We start from the raw sequence: 16,115 nt of genomic DNA on the forward strand, positions 1-16,115 counted from the left end.
GAAGAAAAGCAAGGAAGACCAGAGAAATGAGAAACTACATGGAGAGAGAGCGTCAGGCCACACAGAATACCGACAGAGCATTTACCTGCCCCTGCATTCTGCCCGTATGCCATGTAGCCGCAACCTCTTCCACGGGTCCCCCTACCTGAGCCACGAGCTGCTGCTACTGCCGCCGCTGCCACAGGTCCATATGCTGTAGCTGGGAAGCCTGACAATAAAAGATACATTTATTAGTTTTCTGTTCCTTCTTGCTCATCTTTACTGTCTGTGGCTACAACAGCATGATACACACACCCTCGCACCATGGTCAATTTTCAGTATCACTCATGAAGCATATTGTTACTGCATAATGTTTCTGAAATCTCTATATTTCAAAATAACGTGAAAAGATTATTTCACAATTGTACTGATGTCGTTGAGTGGAGCTACTGCAGTTTCAGCAAATATCTACATATATCCAATGATGTATCCCCGCACAACTTCTACTTAGAATAATAGAGTGATGTAACACGAAGGTGATTCAATCATGGTAGTTTGTATCAATTTTTACTGCTACAGACAGACAAATGAACACAAACACAAATGCTCTGGCAGTATTTATGTTTAACACAACTTCATACCTTCCTGATCTTTCCCGGGATATATAGTATTATGGCGGTATGTGTGTAAAACTTGTGTAAAATGGCTAAACTCAACTTCACTCCACTGCAGGCAGAACTACCTTAACATAGACAAAGCTGACTGTCATCACAACACTATTCCTGAAGTTAGGAAACAACACACACACTCAGGAGCTCCACTTGGGGCTTGAGAAACTGCAGCCTTTATTCACTTACTGACTCACTCACTTTAAATTCAAACCTAGTGTCGTCACTGTACATTTACTGCCAAAATGACAGTTGCACTGCCAAACTTTTCCTCTGCTCAGCACACATTCACCATCACTCTCTTCCACCACAGACAGCCACTTGCCCACTCTCACACTCGCTGAAGTTACACACTAAATACTAGGGGTGTAACAATTCGTGCATTTGATGCATCAGACTTTAATGTGTAAGATACAAGTGCAGATGACCTGTATCGGTAAAAAGCTGAACATGAATCAGAGACAAATCGATGCAGCACTAGCGTACCGATACATCTCATTAGGACGTGTATATGTTTCATTTTTGCACTTAAGAAACTGCCGCTATAACTTTCCTCTGTTTTCTTTCTCCTCCTGCCTCTGCCTGCACCGCTCTCACTGGACGTCTGCTGCCGCGATCACACAAAACAAGTGCTCCCTCCTCCCTCTCCTGAATCTCCTCTTCATTTACTCAAAACAGACACTAAAAACAGTGACAGAAGTGACATTGTACTGTATCGCACCACCAAACTTTAATAACGCACAAGTGTAGAATAAGTTTTGTTTTATAAGAAAGATGAGAAACGCTGCTGCAGATCATTTATGCAAAATGTGTCTGACAGCAGGGAACAGAGCCACGAGTCTGACCCACAGAGACGTCATGTCACTGTGAGAACAGGTAACACAGAGCATCACTGTTCCTCCACTAATCAAAACCACAGCACTCTTCATATGAAACAGAGCAGCAGATCATCTTACTGCAAAAATGCTGATATTTTAAACAGTTTTAAAGTTTGTTCACAGATTCTCATTTAGGCTACAGTATCTCATTTACATGAGACTCATAATAAGATGTTAACACCACTGTAATGTCTCCCTCTCTCTGTCTCTACTGTTACTATATTTAGTTAAAACTATCAGGATTTCTTTTTGCAACTAACAACACTCTACAAATGTAGCATTAACTGAATCAAAATGTAAAGATTAACACATTGCATTGTCTTGTATTGCATCATTTTGTATCATATTGTGACAGAGCTGAGTCAAATAGAACCAAATTGTTGGCCATTTAAAGAATTTTAAGATATATCATATTGTTGAACATGCAGGCACGTGCGGGGGGGGGCGGAGGGTGCTGAAGCACCTGCCCCTTTGCCCCTTGATGCCCAAAGTGCCCTTTTGTCAAAGTGTTTTTTTGTTTGTTTGTTTGTTTTATGTAAGTGTGTGTGTGTGTGTGTGTGTGTGTGTGTGTGTAAGAAAGTCTGTCTGTGTGGCCCAAAATAATAAATAAAACAAAATAACAATAATTCAGATCTACCCTCGGTTGGTCACATGATCCACGTAGACGTGCCCTCACTGCCCTGACGTGCCCAGATGTGCCCTGTAGCTAAGCGCTGCTAAGCAACTGATCGCAGTTGACCCGTGTCCCGTACAGATCGCCCTCTACAGTTCGGCACGCATGTGATCCGCGGACCACATTTGAGCATCAAAGTTTTACTGTCACTGTTACTTTTGTATAAGTTATAACACCTGAAATCTAAATGCAGAGTTACAGTGAACAGACAGGACAGATGCTGCTGTGTGCAGTGCATCTCTGTGAAGAGCGACTGGTTTTAAAAGCTGTCACATCGCCTTGAGTGAAATCCAGACCATAACTTTTTTTCACTGATGTAACTATGCTATCACCAAAGAAACGGATCATAAAACTGTGATGTTCATTGAAACTTTGGTGATATCAGCTGTCTTCTAACTTCTACACAGCTCCTCTCTGCTCACCGGTGCAGCTCTGTCTCACCCCGTCTGTGATACAGTGTGTCTGCTGATTGATTGATTGATTTATTATGACTTCTAACCAATCAGATGTGCTGCTGTAGGCCGGACATTGAGCCAGACTACAGAGCATAGTTGTGTATTATACTGTACAGTGTATAATGATCTAATATATGTACATACAGCACTGTATAAGTTTGAAGTTTTTAATATTATTACCATTATCATTACTATTATCATTATTATTACATTACATAACTATGGTGATACTTACAAAGATCAAAGACAAGTGCATTTTTAAAATAATTTAACCCTAATCCCACCATTTTTTTCTTTTTTGCTGATCTGAAAAATTATCCGATCCGTGACTCAAAACCGTGATACGATCCGTGAGCATCCTGTGTGTGTGTGTGTCTGACTCTGCACACACCTCTCATAAGTTATAGCCGCTAGTTAACCACACACAGCGTGCTGAGGGGGAAAAGTATGTCAGGCTTCTTTTTGTGTCTATATGTGCATTAGAGAGACGTATCATTTTACTGTCAAGTGAGTTGCAGTATTTTTCCTATGTTTCTAGAGGCAATGAGGCATAGGCTGTTATTTCACTAAAACTATGCAATGTACATGCATATTCACATAATTTTGGACTATTACGTATAAATACAACAACAATAAAAATAATAATTAGAAGAATTTGAATTATGACTTTCTCAACCTCTCATTTAAACATATCAGTACTTGTTTATAACATTTGTATATATACACACAAATTCAATACAATATGCATAAATATAAAATATATAACTTTTATAACCTTGCTGTCTTGCACAAACTGGATAGTCAAACCGAATAAAAGCACAAATACATTTAAATAATACATGATTTCTGTATCATTTAATTATTTTTTACTTTATTATTATTATTATTTTTTGGGCTTTTTGCCTTTTAGATAGGTACAGCTGAAGATATGACATTCCTGTCATATCTTCAGCTGTAGGGGGTAGAGAGAGGGGGAATGACATGCAGCAAATGGGTCACAGGTGGGAATTGAACCAGCGAGCGCTGCAGAGGACCAATACCCTCAGTAGATGGGGTGACACTCTACCAACTGAGCTATGGGAGCACCCCTATTTTTTACTTTATTATTAGCACTACAAATAATAAAGGGCAGATTATGAATCAGCACCATGGAGCAAATTCGTGACCCCCTTTTAACTTTGAGCACCTGCCCCTCCAAAGGTCTCTGCACTAGCACCTGCCCCTCCAAAGGTCTCTGCACTAGTCTTTCCTGAATGGGTGCAACTGTAACACTACCAATTTCCCTCCTGGGATCAATAAAGTATTTCTGATTCTGATCATGGTAAGTCATTGTATATTAAGCAGGATAATGTACAGTGAGCAGGTCAGAATTGTAAAATAAACCTCTTCAGGATGAAGTAAGACCCTCTGTTTTGTGTCAGGGTTTATTTCACAATACTGACAGAAAAGATTTTCACAATATTGTTAGTTGTATTTATGAAGATAAATATGTCAGATTTTTTACAGTTTGCTTTACATTACTTAAATCGGCATAACATTACAGTGTTCACTAAACACCATGAATGGAGAAACACACCCCAAAATAAGCAGATACTGTTCATATTAAACAAGAGACAAGTTTTACACATACTGTGAGGCATTTATTGAATCGCATATATCACATCGTATAACATGTCAAATGATGTACCTATCATCCATGACAGTAAACTGAAAGACTCACTGAATCCATTTGAAAAAAAAAACTTTGACACATCAAAGATTGATGTTTGTGAGGCTGAACTGTTAACTGGACATCTTTTCCACGTTTCATTCGTTATAGGTATCAGCCTATCGGAGTGTTGTGAGCTGGTGCTGAGGTTTCCTCGTCACTCCTCGTCAAAGCCTGTCTGGTTCTTAGGATTCACACCATGTTTCCTGACACCCAGGGACTCTATGTTGGATTCAGACCTCCTCTTAGTTGAACTAGGACACACAGCTGGCGATGACCTTCTCCTTGTCTGGCTCTTCATACTGTGGACTCAGGTCCTCTGGATCTTCATCCCTGTCTGGCAACAGGTCCAGAAACACTTTCTCAAAGATGAGGTCCATTAAGTCGGCCACATATCCTGTGCAATATTACACAAAGATTTTGTTTAGACTTAAAAAAAAAAAAAAATCAGTGCATTATGTTTATGTGTGTATTTATATAATATATTAGTTTTCTATTTTATTTCTTCTTTTTTTTTTTTTAACTTTTACAACAACTGCTACAGTGATACAGTAAATACAACATGCACATGACTTAATTTTAGTGACAAGTAGAAGAATGTAACACTTACAAAACATGGGCTCAGTCTCCACTGGTTTTGTTCTGCATGCTCCTCTCATGGTCTTTAGGAAGTGCACTTTGAAGAGGTCGAAGTGGTCTCCACCAGATGTGATGTGTGGTTTGTCAGCAGTTTGTAATACATGACAGCCAGGTAGAGTCTGAAAGTACAGAAGTACAGAGAAAATCAAAGATGTAAATAATGAACAACTGTACATATTTTTACAAGTTCAAAGTAACCACAATTTCATTTACCTGCACAGCATTCCAAGAAATGGAAACAAGATTCTTTGGTGCAAAACAAAGGATGACGCTGTGGAAAACCTCCACAGATGAAGTCTGGTGGTGGAGCTCAGTTTTGCAACAGTCATCTTGTTAGTCAGCACCTTCTCCAGCTTGTAGAAGACAGGAGCTGCTAAAACAGAACAAAAATGTTTACAATATAATATAATACAAATAACTTATGATGGTATGTGTGATGAATTTATAAACCCAATTAAATGAATCAGTCAGCATGATTATCTTAGTAAAATAATTCTGATCACTACGAGTAACACACCTGCTGTCAGTTTATTCTTGTCCCTTGTTTGGTGCAGTCTGTGTGCACTGGGGGAACAGGGTGTCTTCATGTCTCTGGATGTCCTGCACATGGTTCAGGATGGAGGTCCATTTCACCACTCTCTCTGGCCTGGTGGCTGATGAGGCTGCAGTCCAGTAGATGTGGTTTCTGCTCCACATCCACCACTGGGTCTTCTCACAGTCCTTCTTATTGATCTTCTCCAGTTTTTTTTTAAATTCCTACAATTCATAAGAAACATATTTCTTCTTAGTTAAAAAAGCCCAAATGAAAGATAAATGTGATATGTTGCAGTGTAGCATTTCAAAACCAGTAAGTATTAAGAATCAACTATGTCATCATATTACACTGTAACTGTAACAACACCATGAGTCTTTCAAATGCTACTGAGACAATATATGCAATCATACACTGCTATGGGCCTAATATATTTATAATAACAGCTGATGTGTGTGACTTGGTCATTGTTACAATGACATTTTTGTGAGTAAAAACTGATAACTCATGTAGTCACATGATTTTATGAATTGTATTGATATCAAAGCAAAACAGTTGTCATTATGGACGTGTCCCTCTCCTCCTCCTGCATGTCCTGCACCCCCACTGTGTTGTTTGTAATGTAATGCAGGACTACTGTTACCGTACTGTGGTCCTTTAGCGCATCAGTGTTGAAGCACCGTAAACACTGAATAGAGGAGGGGGTGGTGTTGGTGAGGAAGCTGTTGAACCGGAGAAATGAAACTTATTTTCTGATTATTTTGATTCTTACATTCTAAGCACAGATAAACACAACTGTATACCTGCGGTAATCACAACGCCTGATTTAGTTTAGTTTCTCGGCTTGATCTTGCAGCAGGTCGCTACACATTTCAGGTATGAGACAGTTGGCAGCTTGGTGCTAATCTAAGTTACACAGCACCGCCAGGCAGAGGAGAGAGGAAGCGTCCATAACAACAGAGCCGACAACACAAACCCAGCAGTATGAAGTCACACAAAAACTGACATGAAAAACAGTCACCAGCATCCAATTTACTATTCTGTTAAGTTAACTGGCTTCACATGAGGTTTAACATTCACACAGATTATCATGACTCTCCCTCAATATTATACTCCAGCGTGTGAGCACACAGTAGATGCTACACATATTAGCCGCGATGCTAACGGCAGGATGAGCGGCTAAATACACAGTAAAGCAGCATAAAGATGATAAAACTTACCGCTGCCATGTCTGCAGTTATGTCACAGTCGGTACTGATCCATCCTTGAGCTTCAGTTTTGAAGTAAATCCTGCTTTGTACCGACCGTCGATGAAGAAGCAGTCCGAAGTAAAATGGTTAGCACCCGCACACACACGCAACACTTTACCGGTGTTGTGAGGACATTTTCACTTAAAATTAATAATAAAAATTAATCCACTGGGTCTTCTGTGGGTCAGATGACGGGAGTAAATGCAGACATTTGTGCTCGTTCCTGCAGCCAGCAACAGAGCACTTGTTGTGCTTTCTTTGTGCCTTCAACATCTCAGTTTGCCTGTGTAGCCTTACTGGAGAAAATAATGGCGACCGGGAGGCGGACTCGTAGGTTTTCAGTGGGCGGCACAGACAGGCAGCACAGGGAGTGTCTCCGACTCAGAGGAGGTGCTTGCCCGGCTATGACGACATAGCCGGGCACAAATCTAAACGGAGCGTTTTGGCCTACATTCACTGAAAGGTGGAGCAAGCAAGAGAGGGAGAGAGCAGACTGTTCTCATATCAGGGGAGTCTGAAGGCAGGCCGGGGACACATATTTTCACTAGAAAACCTTGAAAAAGTGCATTTTGCATAATATGGGCCCTTTAAATAATGTGCTACAATACTGACATTCATAATTGTAAAACCAAATGAACCTGTACTTGGAATAGAAAGAAAATACTTATTGGAAATATAGTTATTAGATACTCGAACTGAGTACTGTCACGTTTAATACCAGGAAATTTGGAAATTGAAAACCTTAAGAACTTCAACTTATCTGTGATGTCCACAGCAAGCATCTGACAGTTTGTATTGAATTCATATCGGAGTTAATGATGACGTACTGTACCTTTACTTTTGAGACAGATGGCTTTTTAAAAAGAGATTTTTAAAAGATTTTAATAGATTCTAAAAAAGACAGATATTTGAGAAGAGGTACCATTTGAAGAGTATTTAAGAGATTTTTCCCCTAATAAAATATATTTACTAATTTTGTTCAAGATTTAAAAATATTAAAACATTTTGAAGTGGTTTAAAATATTTTTTTAAATGTATATAAAAAAATATTATTTTTTTTAATACTCACTCAAACCAATGAGATGACAGGGACATAACATAGCACAAACAGAAATCAATGACACATTTTACAACAAAACTTTGTACAGTATTTGCCTATTTTACAGTCAGAGCTTCAAGTACTCAGGAACCATACCTGATTTCAGGCACAAACCAGTTTCCATAGATATAATACTTAATTTAACACACTGTATGCATTTCCTCCTGGGCAAATTTCAGGCTCACAAATTTTCTTTTTTTAATCCCTGTACATTGTACAGTGTGATGCATCGAAGGAAGTACTTGGTTATTATAATCTCAAAATTAATCACTAGAGCCCTTTCATTGTCAAGTAATTTGTCATGTTTTTCTTCTCAGAAGATGGCTGAAACACTGAGGGTCATGCTTGGAATAGATGATGCATCGAAATTGAGTCTGCCCTGCGGAATATTGGATACTATGGATGAACTCAAAGCAGAAATTCAAAGACACTTTGGCTTCTCAGGAGATTTCAGGTTGCAATACAAAGACATTGAATTTGATGACTTCCTGAACTTGACATATACTTCAGAAATCAAAGATAAAGGCACTGTCATTTACTTGCCTAGTGGTTCAGGAACCTGCTCTCTTCAAACTGCTACATGTCATGGACTAGATGATAGTTCTTCATTTTCCTCAACAGCAGATACGGACATACTTTCCTCCCCTCAATCTACATCCTCTGGATCATCATCCCTTAGATCAGAGCCATGGCCCAAAACTTTCCAGATACCTCAGTTCAACTATGAGGTGCAGATCCAGCTAGAGAAGGCCAATGATGCTTTTAACAACAGTGCCACTCTTCTCAATCCAAGTCCCAAACTTAAGTCAGATATTCTTGAGGGCTTGGAATTTAGAAATTGTCAGATACAAAATCTATCCTTCAACTGCAGAGTTTGCTGATGTTGCTGAGGTGCTTTTTTTTTTTTTTTTGAAATAATATTTTTATTTAATTTTCATAAAGAACACAAAACAGCACAGCTCAGTGATAGAATGACAGAGGACCAAAAAAAGGCAGAGAAATGAAAACTAAAAATTAAATAAGCAAGTAAAAAGGTATTGGATCCAACTCCTCCCCTTCATATTCCCCACCACAGAGACAAATGACATGAGATGCATAGGTAAATCAATAGACAATAAGGTTACCCTGGTTACAGAATAAACAATTTAAAATGACAGACTAGGCCAGTTTAGTAAGTGCTTGCAGTGTAACGGATGAGAGTGTCGGTCCAATGTACTTTAGGTAAGGGCTCCAAATTTTGTATAAAGTGTCCACAGAGGAATTAAGTATATATGAGATGTATTCACTGGGCATACACTCCATTATAAGACTGTGCCACGACTTTTTAGTTGGAGCCATGTCCTTGATCTGAAAGAGCAGAATATTCTTCCAAGCAGCAAAAGTCAGCAAATTAAATAATCTCTTGTATTTGACATTTACAATGTAATGATCAGTTAAGATAAAAAGGAGGCACACAGGATCTATCTCTATTTGAACACCAAAAATAATACATAATTCATCCACAGTACTGGACCAGTACCTTTGTAACTTTACACATGACCAGAAACAGTGAATGTAATTGCCAGTCAGAGTGGCACTTTGAGCACAGCGGGGACACGTTTGCATCCATTTTGTTTTTGAGAATGGGAGTTATGTGCGTGTGATGCAGAATTCTGAAGTGGGTAGATTTGGATCGATTACAAATAGATATTTCCATAGCATTTATCCACACCTCCTGCCAATCTGAGTCATTGATAGAGATGCCCAAGTCTCACTCCCAGGCCTGCTTAGTTGCTTGGGAAGTTAAGGGTGAATTGAAATTTAAGGCTCTGTAAAATACACTAATGCATTTTTAAGACACTTGTAGAGACAGGGCTCTTTCTATATGTGAAGTAGCACTATCGGTTGTTAAGGTGGTATCTTTAGTAATGAAATGTCTTATTTGTAGGTACCTAAAAAATTCAAATGTATGTAATCCATAACGCTGCTGTAGCTGCTGAAATGATAGCAGTCTGTCCAGCAAATAGATCCCCGAGCTTTGATAGCACCTGGTTGGCCCAGGTTTTAAAGCCCTGATCATGACAGCCTGGAAGAAAATCTGCCCCCCCCCAGATGGATCTCCAGGATTTGACTGTACTTAAAGTGATAGGGTTGGTACATAGGTCCTTGACAGAGTCAAAGCTTCTGATACACAGCAAATTCCACAAAGGACATTTAGATTGGGAAGATTCAAGCCAGATGGAGGCAGGGTCAAGCTTTAGCCAATCCACCATCACCCAGAGGTGTGTTGCTAGTTGGTACAGTCTCACATTTGGTAAATCTAAACCCCCCGTCAGTGCCAGGCATCTGAAGTTTTGTCATCTTCAATCGAGGTTTCCTTTTGCTCCAGATAAAAGAACTGAGCCAGGCTTCTAGCACCTTGATAACCTTGTTCGATAATAAAATAGGGATCATTTGCAGTGGATAGAGTAGTCTAGGCAGGATGTACATTTTGATGAAAGCAATGCTACCTAGCCATGAAAGAGACAAGGGGTGCCACCGATTAAAATCTGCCCTTATGGCATCCAAAAGAGGAGGGAAGTTAGTTTTAAACATCTGATCATAAGAGGGTGTTATAAAGACACCCAAATAAACAAACCCAGAGGGTGACCAACGGAAGGGAAAGGGCACTGACAGGCATGGGACAGAAGTTTGCAATCCTAGCGGCATGGTCACAGATTTTGCAAAATTAATTTTATACCCTGAAAAAATGCCAAATTTTGAGATGGTCTGGATCAAGCAGGGAATAAAGGTTTCAGGTCTTGTTAAAAAAAATCAACACGTCATCCGCATACAAAGTAATTTTATGGTCCTTCCTTCCGACAGGAATACCAGATATTAGAGCATTCTGCCTTATTGCCTGGCCCAATGGCTTCATAGCAACATCAAAAAGCAACGGGCTAAGAGGGTCGCTCTGTCTATTCCCATGGTGTAGGGAAAAGTTGCTAGATCTTAGCCCATTAGTCAGAACTGCTGCTGTTGGAGCATTATAGAGGACACGGACCCAATTAACAAAATTTTCACCCAAGCCGAACTTCTCTAATACATAAAACAAGTACGACCACTCGACCCAGTTAAATGCCTTCTCGGCATCGTGAGAGAGCACAAGGGCAGAGTCCTGGTAATCTCGAGATAACTGGATGATATTAAGGAGCCTTCTCATATTGTCACAGGAATTCCGACCTTTAATAAAGCCGGTCTGGTGCTCCTTGATAATATAAGGTAGCACTTTTTCCAAACGCATGGCTAGGATTTTGGATAAAAGTTTCAGATCAGAATTCAGTAGGGCTATTGGCTTATAGGAGGCACAACTATCAGGGCACTTTCCTTTTTTTAAGTATAAGAGAAATATTTGCCTCCCTAAGTGATTGAGGGATGATCCCATTTTCAAATGAATGATTAAACATAGCCAGTAAGGGGTCCAAGAGAATATTAGTGAACTCCTTATAAAACTCACACCCAAATCTATCAGGCCCCGGGGCCTTCCCTGATGGCATGGATTTCAAAGCAAGCAGTGCTTCCTCTCTTGTGATTGGGGCATTTAATTGTACCCTTTGAGCTTCTGAAGCCTTTGATGAGTGCATGAGAGGTAAGGCATTGCCAGGTTGTTCTGACTTATACAGGTTAGCATAAAATAATGCAAACTCTTTATTAATAGTTTTAGTGTCAAATTATTTAACACCACTTGCATCTGTAATTGAGACAATAGTTTGGGAGAAAGTCAGAAGAATAGCCTGGGGGACAATAGAGGTTCATAAGTGTCACAGCTTTACCTGAGAGTACTCCCTTAACAATTACATAGCGGCCCTGGCCATCCTTAACACATTTAAGGGACCTGAATGAAATATTTTTACTAACCAAGATGGCCACACCCGTATTAAAAGAAGAATAGGAAACCTGCCCCAGCCAATTCCTTTGCAATTTGATATTGTCCTTGTCCTCCAGGTGTGTCTCCTGGAGGAAGGCGATAGAGACACCCTCTTTTTTCAAAAAATTCAAAACTGCAGCCCTCTTAGCTGGCCTTTGGAGGCTTCGGATATTCCAAGAGCAGACCTTAATGGTACTTAGATCAGACATGGCCATAAAATATTGTAGTGGTATAGTAACAAAATGGACAGCAAAACCCATAACACAATCCCAACCTCCTAAATACTTGCATTACGTATTCCATAATGGCAGAAACATAGACTACTTATCCTCAGAGGAGTTGGTAATGCCTCACTAATATGTGATGTAAATGTGCATGTGTACCCTGAGCTGAGCAAAATAACTGAACAGAACATACCTAAAAACAACTGTATAATAAACACAAACAACTTGGGGGCTGTTCCCCAGAGTAGCAGGGACTTTACATCAAACCAACAGCTTTCAAACTCACAGACTGGAGTGAACTGGCACAGAAAAAAATAAAACATGAAGAAAACTAAATAAGTTCTTCGCGTTGGGATAATCGGTGAAAAGAGAGAAATAATGCTCACATTTAGAGCAACCACACCAGTCGGTCAAAAAGTGTTCATAAAGCTTCAACTGGTAGTTAAGTCACCAAACAAGTTCAGTCAACATGGGAAGGAAAGCATTCAAAACTATAGCATAAATGTAAAAGATGTGAAAACCTGTACATTGCATCCGTGTTCCAGGAAATTATAATGCAGGCAGGGAATGTAGATAGTCGCGCACCTGCTCTGGTGTGGTGAACCTCCTTTTGGAGCCTCTGTGAGCTACCTGTAGAGTAGCTGGGAAGAACATGACATACGAAGCAGCTGTTTCACTGTGACGTATGCCTTGCGTTTCTTCATCACCATGGATGAGAAATTGCTGTAGAATGAGAGCTTGGATCCGTTATACATCAGGCCACCATTTTGACTGGAATGACGAGCCACTTCCATCACCCTCTGCTTATCCCTGAATGTGTGAAATTGCAGCATCACCAATCTAGGGTTCTTGTTTTGAGCCGAATTCAGCGCCAGCGAGCGGTGTGCTCTTTCCAGTTTGATGCGTCTGGCTTTAATAGTCATGCTGAGGACACGGGGCAGCCAGGATTCAAAGAAATCTACCGGCTGTCCCATCTCTGTGCCTTCTGCCTGCTGTAGTTCTCCGCCAAATCCAACCTTTCCATCAGGACACCGACCTGTTTCTCCAGTTTGACAATCCTCGGTGCTTGTGCCGTGGCAGTTTTCAGCTGCTAAGATTCTCTTCTTAAAGTCTCCAGCCACAATGAAGAAGCCCTCTGAGTGTTTATTCTGCTGCCTAGTGATGCTGTCATGCAGCCTGCTCATAGCTACATTAGCATTAGCTCGCGGATGGATATACACGGGTTATTTCCCTGGGCAAATAAAACGGTCTGCACCTCAACATTAGAAACTCCAGGTCTGGGCATCAGTGTCTCTCAATAATGGCAGTGTCCGTGCACCAACTGTTGTTAATATAGATGTACACACCTCCTCCTCTACTCTTACTTAGACTGAAACACAATTTTTCAGGTCTGTCTTAAAGTAAACACTGTAACTGTAATCAGTGTGAACAAGAGAATGAATTCAATCAGTTAAAATTATTACAGTTTCTTTAACATTTTTACAAAGATAGTTCATTGTTTTTTTTGGTTAGAATAAAACACAGTCCTGTGTATTAAGCAGTGGAGTTGCACAGACCACTGATTAAAGGGCAGGTTCACAAATTTTTCCAAATATTAAACAGTTAGGTGCCTGTATGAACACTGAGGGTTTTTTTTGCTATAATATTCCGCCTGTTCAAAAGATCTCCTTCAAATGTGCTTTCAGTGTAAATGATGGGAGCCAAAATTCTAGTGTGTCCAGTGATTTCGTGCAAAATGGAATTTTCATTCATTCATTTTCTGTAACCACTTATTCTGTAAGGGTCGCGGGCTGCTGGAGCCTATCCCAGCTGACATTGGGCGAGAGGCGGGGTTCACCCTGGACAAGTCGCCAGTTCATCACAGGGCTGACACATAGATAGACAACCACTCACACTCACATTCACACGTACAGGCAATTTAGAGTCATCAATTAACCTAGCATGCATGTCTATGGACTGTGGGAGGAAGCCGGAGAACCCAGAGAGAACCCACGCAGACACGGGGAGAACTTGCAAACTCCGCACAGAAAGGCCCCGCCCCAGCAAGCCGGGTGATCGAACTCAGGGCCTTCTTGCTGTGAGGCGGCAGTGCTAACCACTGCACCACCGTGCCACCCGCAAAATGGAATTTATTATTTGAAATGATGAGATAATGGGTTTCACATGGGTTAGTTTTGTGAGTGATGCATGGACTGTTTGATAGTAATACAAAATGTTATGACTATGTCTTTCATGTGAATCCAGAGCTCACCTGCACCACTACCATGCCTCTGTTGTCCACATTCATGTCCAAGCTGGTTTACTACACAGACAAGCTCATGGGGGCGTTCAGAAAGAAGGGGGGAACAACAGGATGCAGTATCGGCCTCATTATGGCCACTATGGACAGGGTGGTGGAGTTGGGTCAGATATTTTGATAAAAACCTAACCAGACCAGTATACTGAATTTGTATCCACTACCAGTTCCTAGCAGTCCTGATCTTGACTATGGGATGCAGACACAGACAGCAACTTGTGACCTTAGGGTTATGGTTTGGTTGGGGGTTAAAAAACAAACTTATCTGTGGCTGACTCCCCACTTTTCATGTCAGTAATAAATGTCTCTCAAAACGACTGTGAGTGACTGGATGATTAGCTGCTTGACTCACACACACAAGTACTAATCTCGCAAACTACTGCACCAGTTGGCCTAATATTTTCTGTGCACATGTAGATATCTATTCTCAACAACCTCTCCCAGTTGCAGGCATTGTTTATTAACCTACTTCACTGACTGTTTCGTAAAACCAAGTCTATAAAAACGTATTTTAAGAAGTGATTTAAAAGATGTCACTGATTCTGCGAGCCTTATATCCTCGGGCAGGTCGTTCCAAAGTCGAGGGGCCCTGATGAAGAAAGTGTGGTCACCTTTAGATTTAAGCCTCAACTTTGGAACAACTACAAGGGGCCCCGCACGAAAATCTAAGGCTCATAAGGGGTTAACATTTCAGCAATGTAGCTAAGGGCCAGACCCAGGCAGGCTTTAAAAGTGATTAGTAAAATCTTTAAATCAATTCTAAAATGCTTAGGAAGCCAATGGAGTGAAGCCAGGATTGGGGTGATGTGACGTTGTCAGTTAAAACCAGTAAGACATTAAACAGCTGCACCACAATCATCAACTCAGAAATATTCACATCATCTCTAAAGTGTTATGATAACTACAACAGGAATGTTCCATCAGTACCATCAATCACAATATGACAATAATCGATCGTTGATCAGTGTATATACAAATTAAACAATGTTAAGGGGACGGCAGTAGCTCAGTCTGTAAGGACTTGGATTGGGAACTGAAAAGTTGCCAGTTCAAGTCCCACATAGACCAAAGTATAGAGTGTGGACTGGTAGCTGGAGAAGAGCCAGTTCACCTCCTGGGCACTGCCGAAGTCCCCTTGAGCAAGGCACCAAAGCCCTAACTGCTTGGGGTGCCTGACTATGTGTATGTGTGCAGACCCCTCACTCTGACACCTCTCTTAGATGCATGTCTACGGGTCCTGTTTGCGCCTGTGTGTATTTCAAGCCTGTGTATGTATGTGCAAAAAATTACAACAGAGTGAAAAAAATTTAATTTCCCCTCGGGATTAATAAAGTATGCCTTCTTCTTCTTATGACTGCTACAGTAGTGTGCAGAGGGACTGGAGGATGAACCCACAATGTCACAGATCGCTGTCTCTGTCCTTACACTGATGACAGATCGATCATGAAAGTGCTCATGTTAGTCCTTGGGTAACAAACTAATGAAAAATTGGGATTTCATATTTTTAACTTGCTGCAAATTAGTGTGTTCCGATATATGCTTTGATATGTCAAAGCACATACTGGAACACATTAATGCAATGTATGAATGTGGAAATGAAACAGGAGCATACTTTGCATACTTTGAATACTACACTCTAAGTTAGGTTCACAAAGTCAGTTGCCACAGTGACAGGTCCAGGGTTAGTTATCTCTCTTTTTGAAACGTAGAACCCTGAGTTTCCCTCATTCCAGGCCAAACAAACTCAGAGTTTCCATTAATCCAGCTTTCTGATATAGGGCACCTTTTGATTGGTGGATTAAACTACACTGGACAATAGACAATCAAA

At 40.5% G+C, this 16,115-nt stretch overlaps 1 protein-coding gene and 1 long non-coding RNA gene across 6 annotated transcripts in view; both read right to left on the bottom strand.

Moving 5' to 3' along the window:
- The window catches only part of LOC146327339 (RNA-binding protein Musashi homolog 2-like), a 386,994-nt gene that overhangs the window by 24,839 nt on the left and 346,040 nt on the right, over positions 1 to 16,115 (bottom strand). For 3 of the 5 annotated variants that reach the window (XM_084716753.1, XM_084716752.1, XM_084716751.1), the window contains exon 11: positions 86 to 208. In XM_084716753.1, coding sequence (XP_084572879.1) covers positions 86 to 208 — 123 coding nt within the window. The remainder of the gene's footprint in view (positions 1 to 85; positions 209 to 16,115) is intronic. The other 2 variants (XM_084716755.1, XM_084716754.1) reach the window with 1 other exon arrangement.
- On the bottom strand, positions 4,268 to 7,083 carry LOC146327340 (uncharacterized). Its single transcript, XR_014769959.1, has 3 exons — positions 6,753 to 7,083; positions 4,972 to 5,119; positions 4,268 to 4,758 (listed from the first exon to the last, which is right to left on the bottom strand). It is a non-coding gene; the product is annotated as an uncharacterized LOC146327340 (long non-coding RNA).

Source organism: Lutjanus erythropterus, chromosome 4 (genome assembly GCF_056507025.1).
Source record: "Lutjanus erythropterus isolate fLutEry1 chromosome 4, fLutEry1.hap2, whole genome shotgun sequence".
Lineage (NCBI taxonomy): Eukaryota > Metazoa > Chordata > Actinopteri > Lutjaniformes > Lutjanidae > Lutjanus > Lutjanus erythropterus.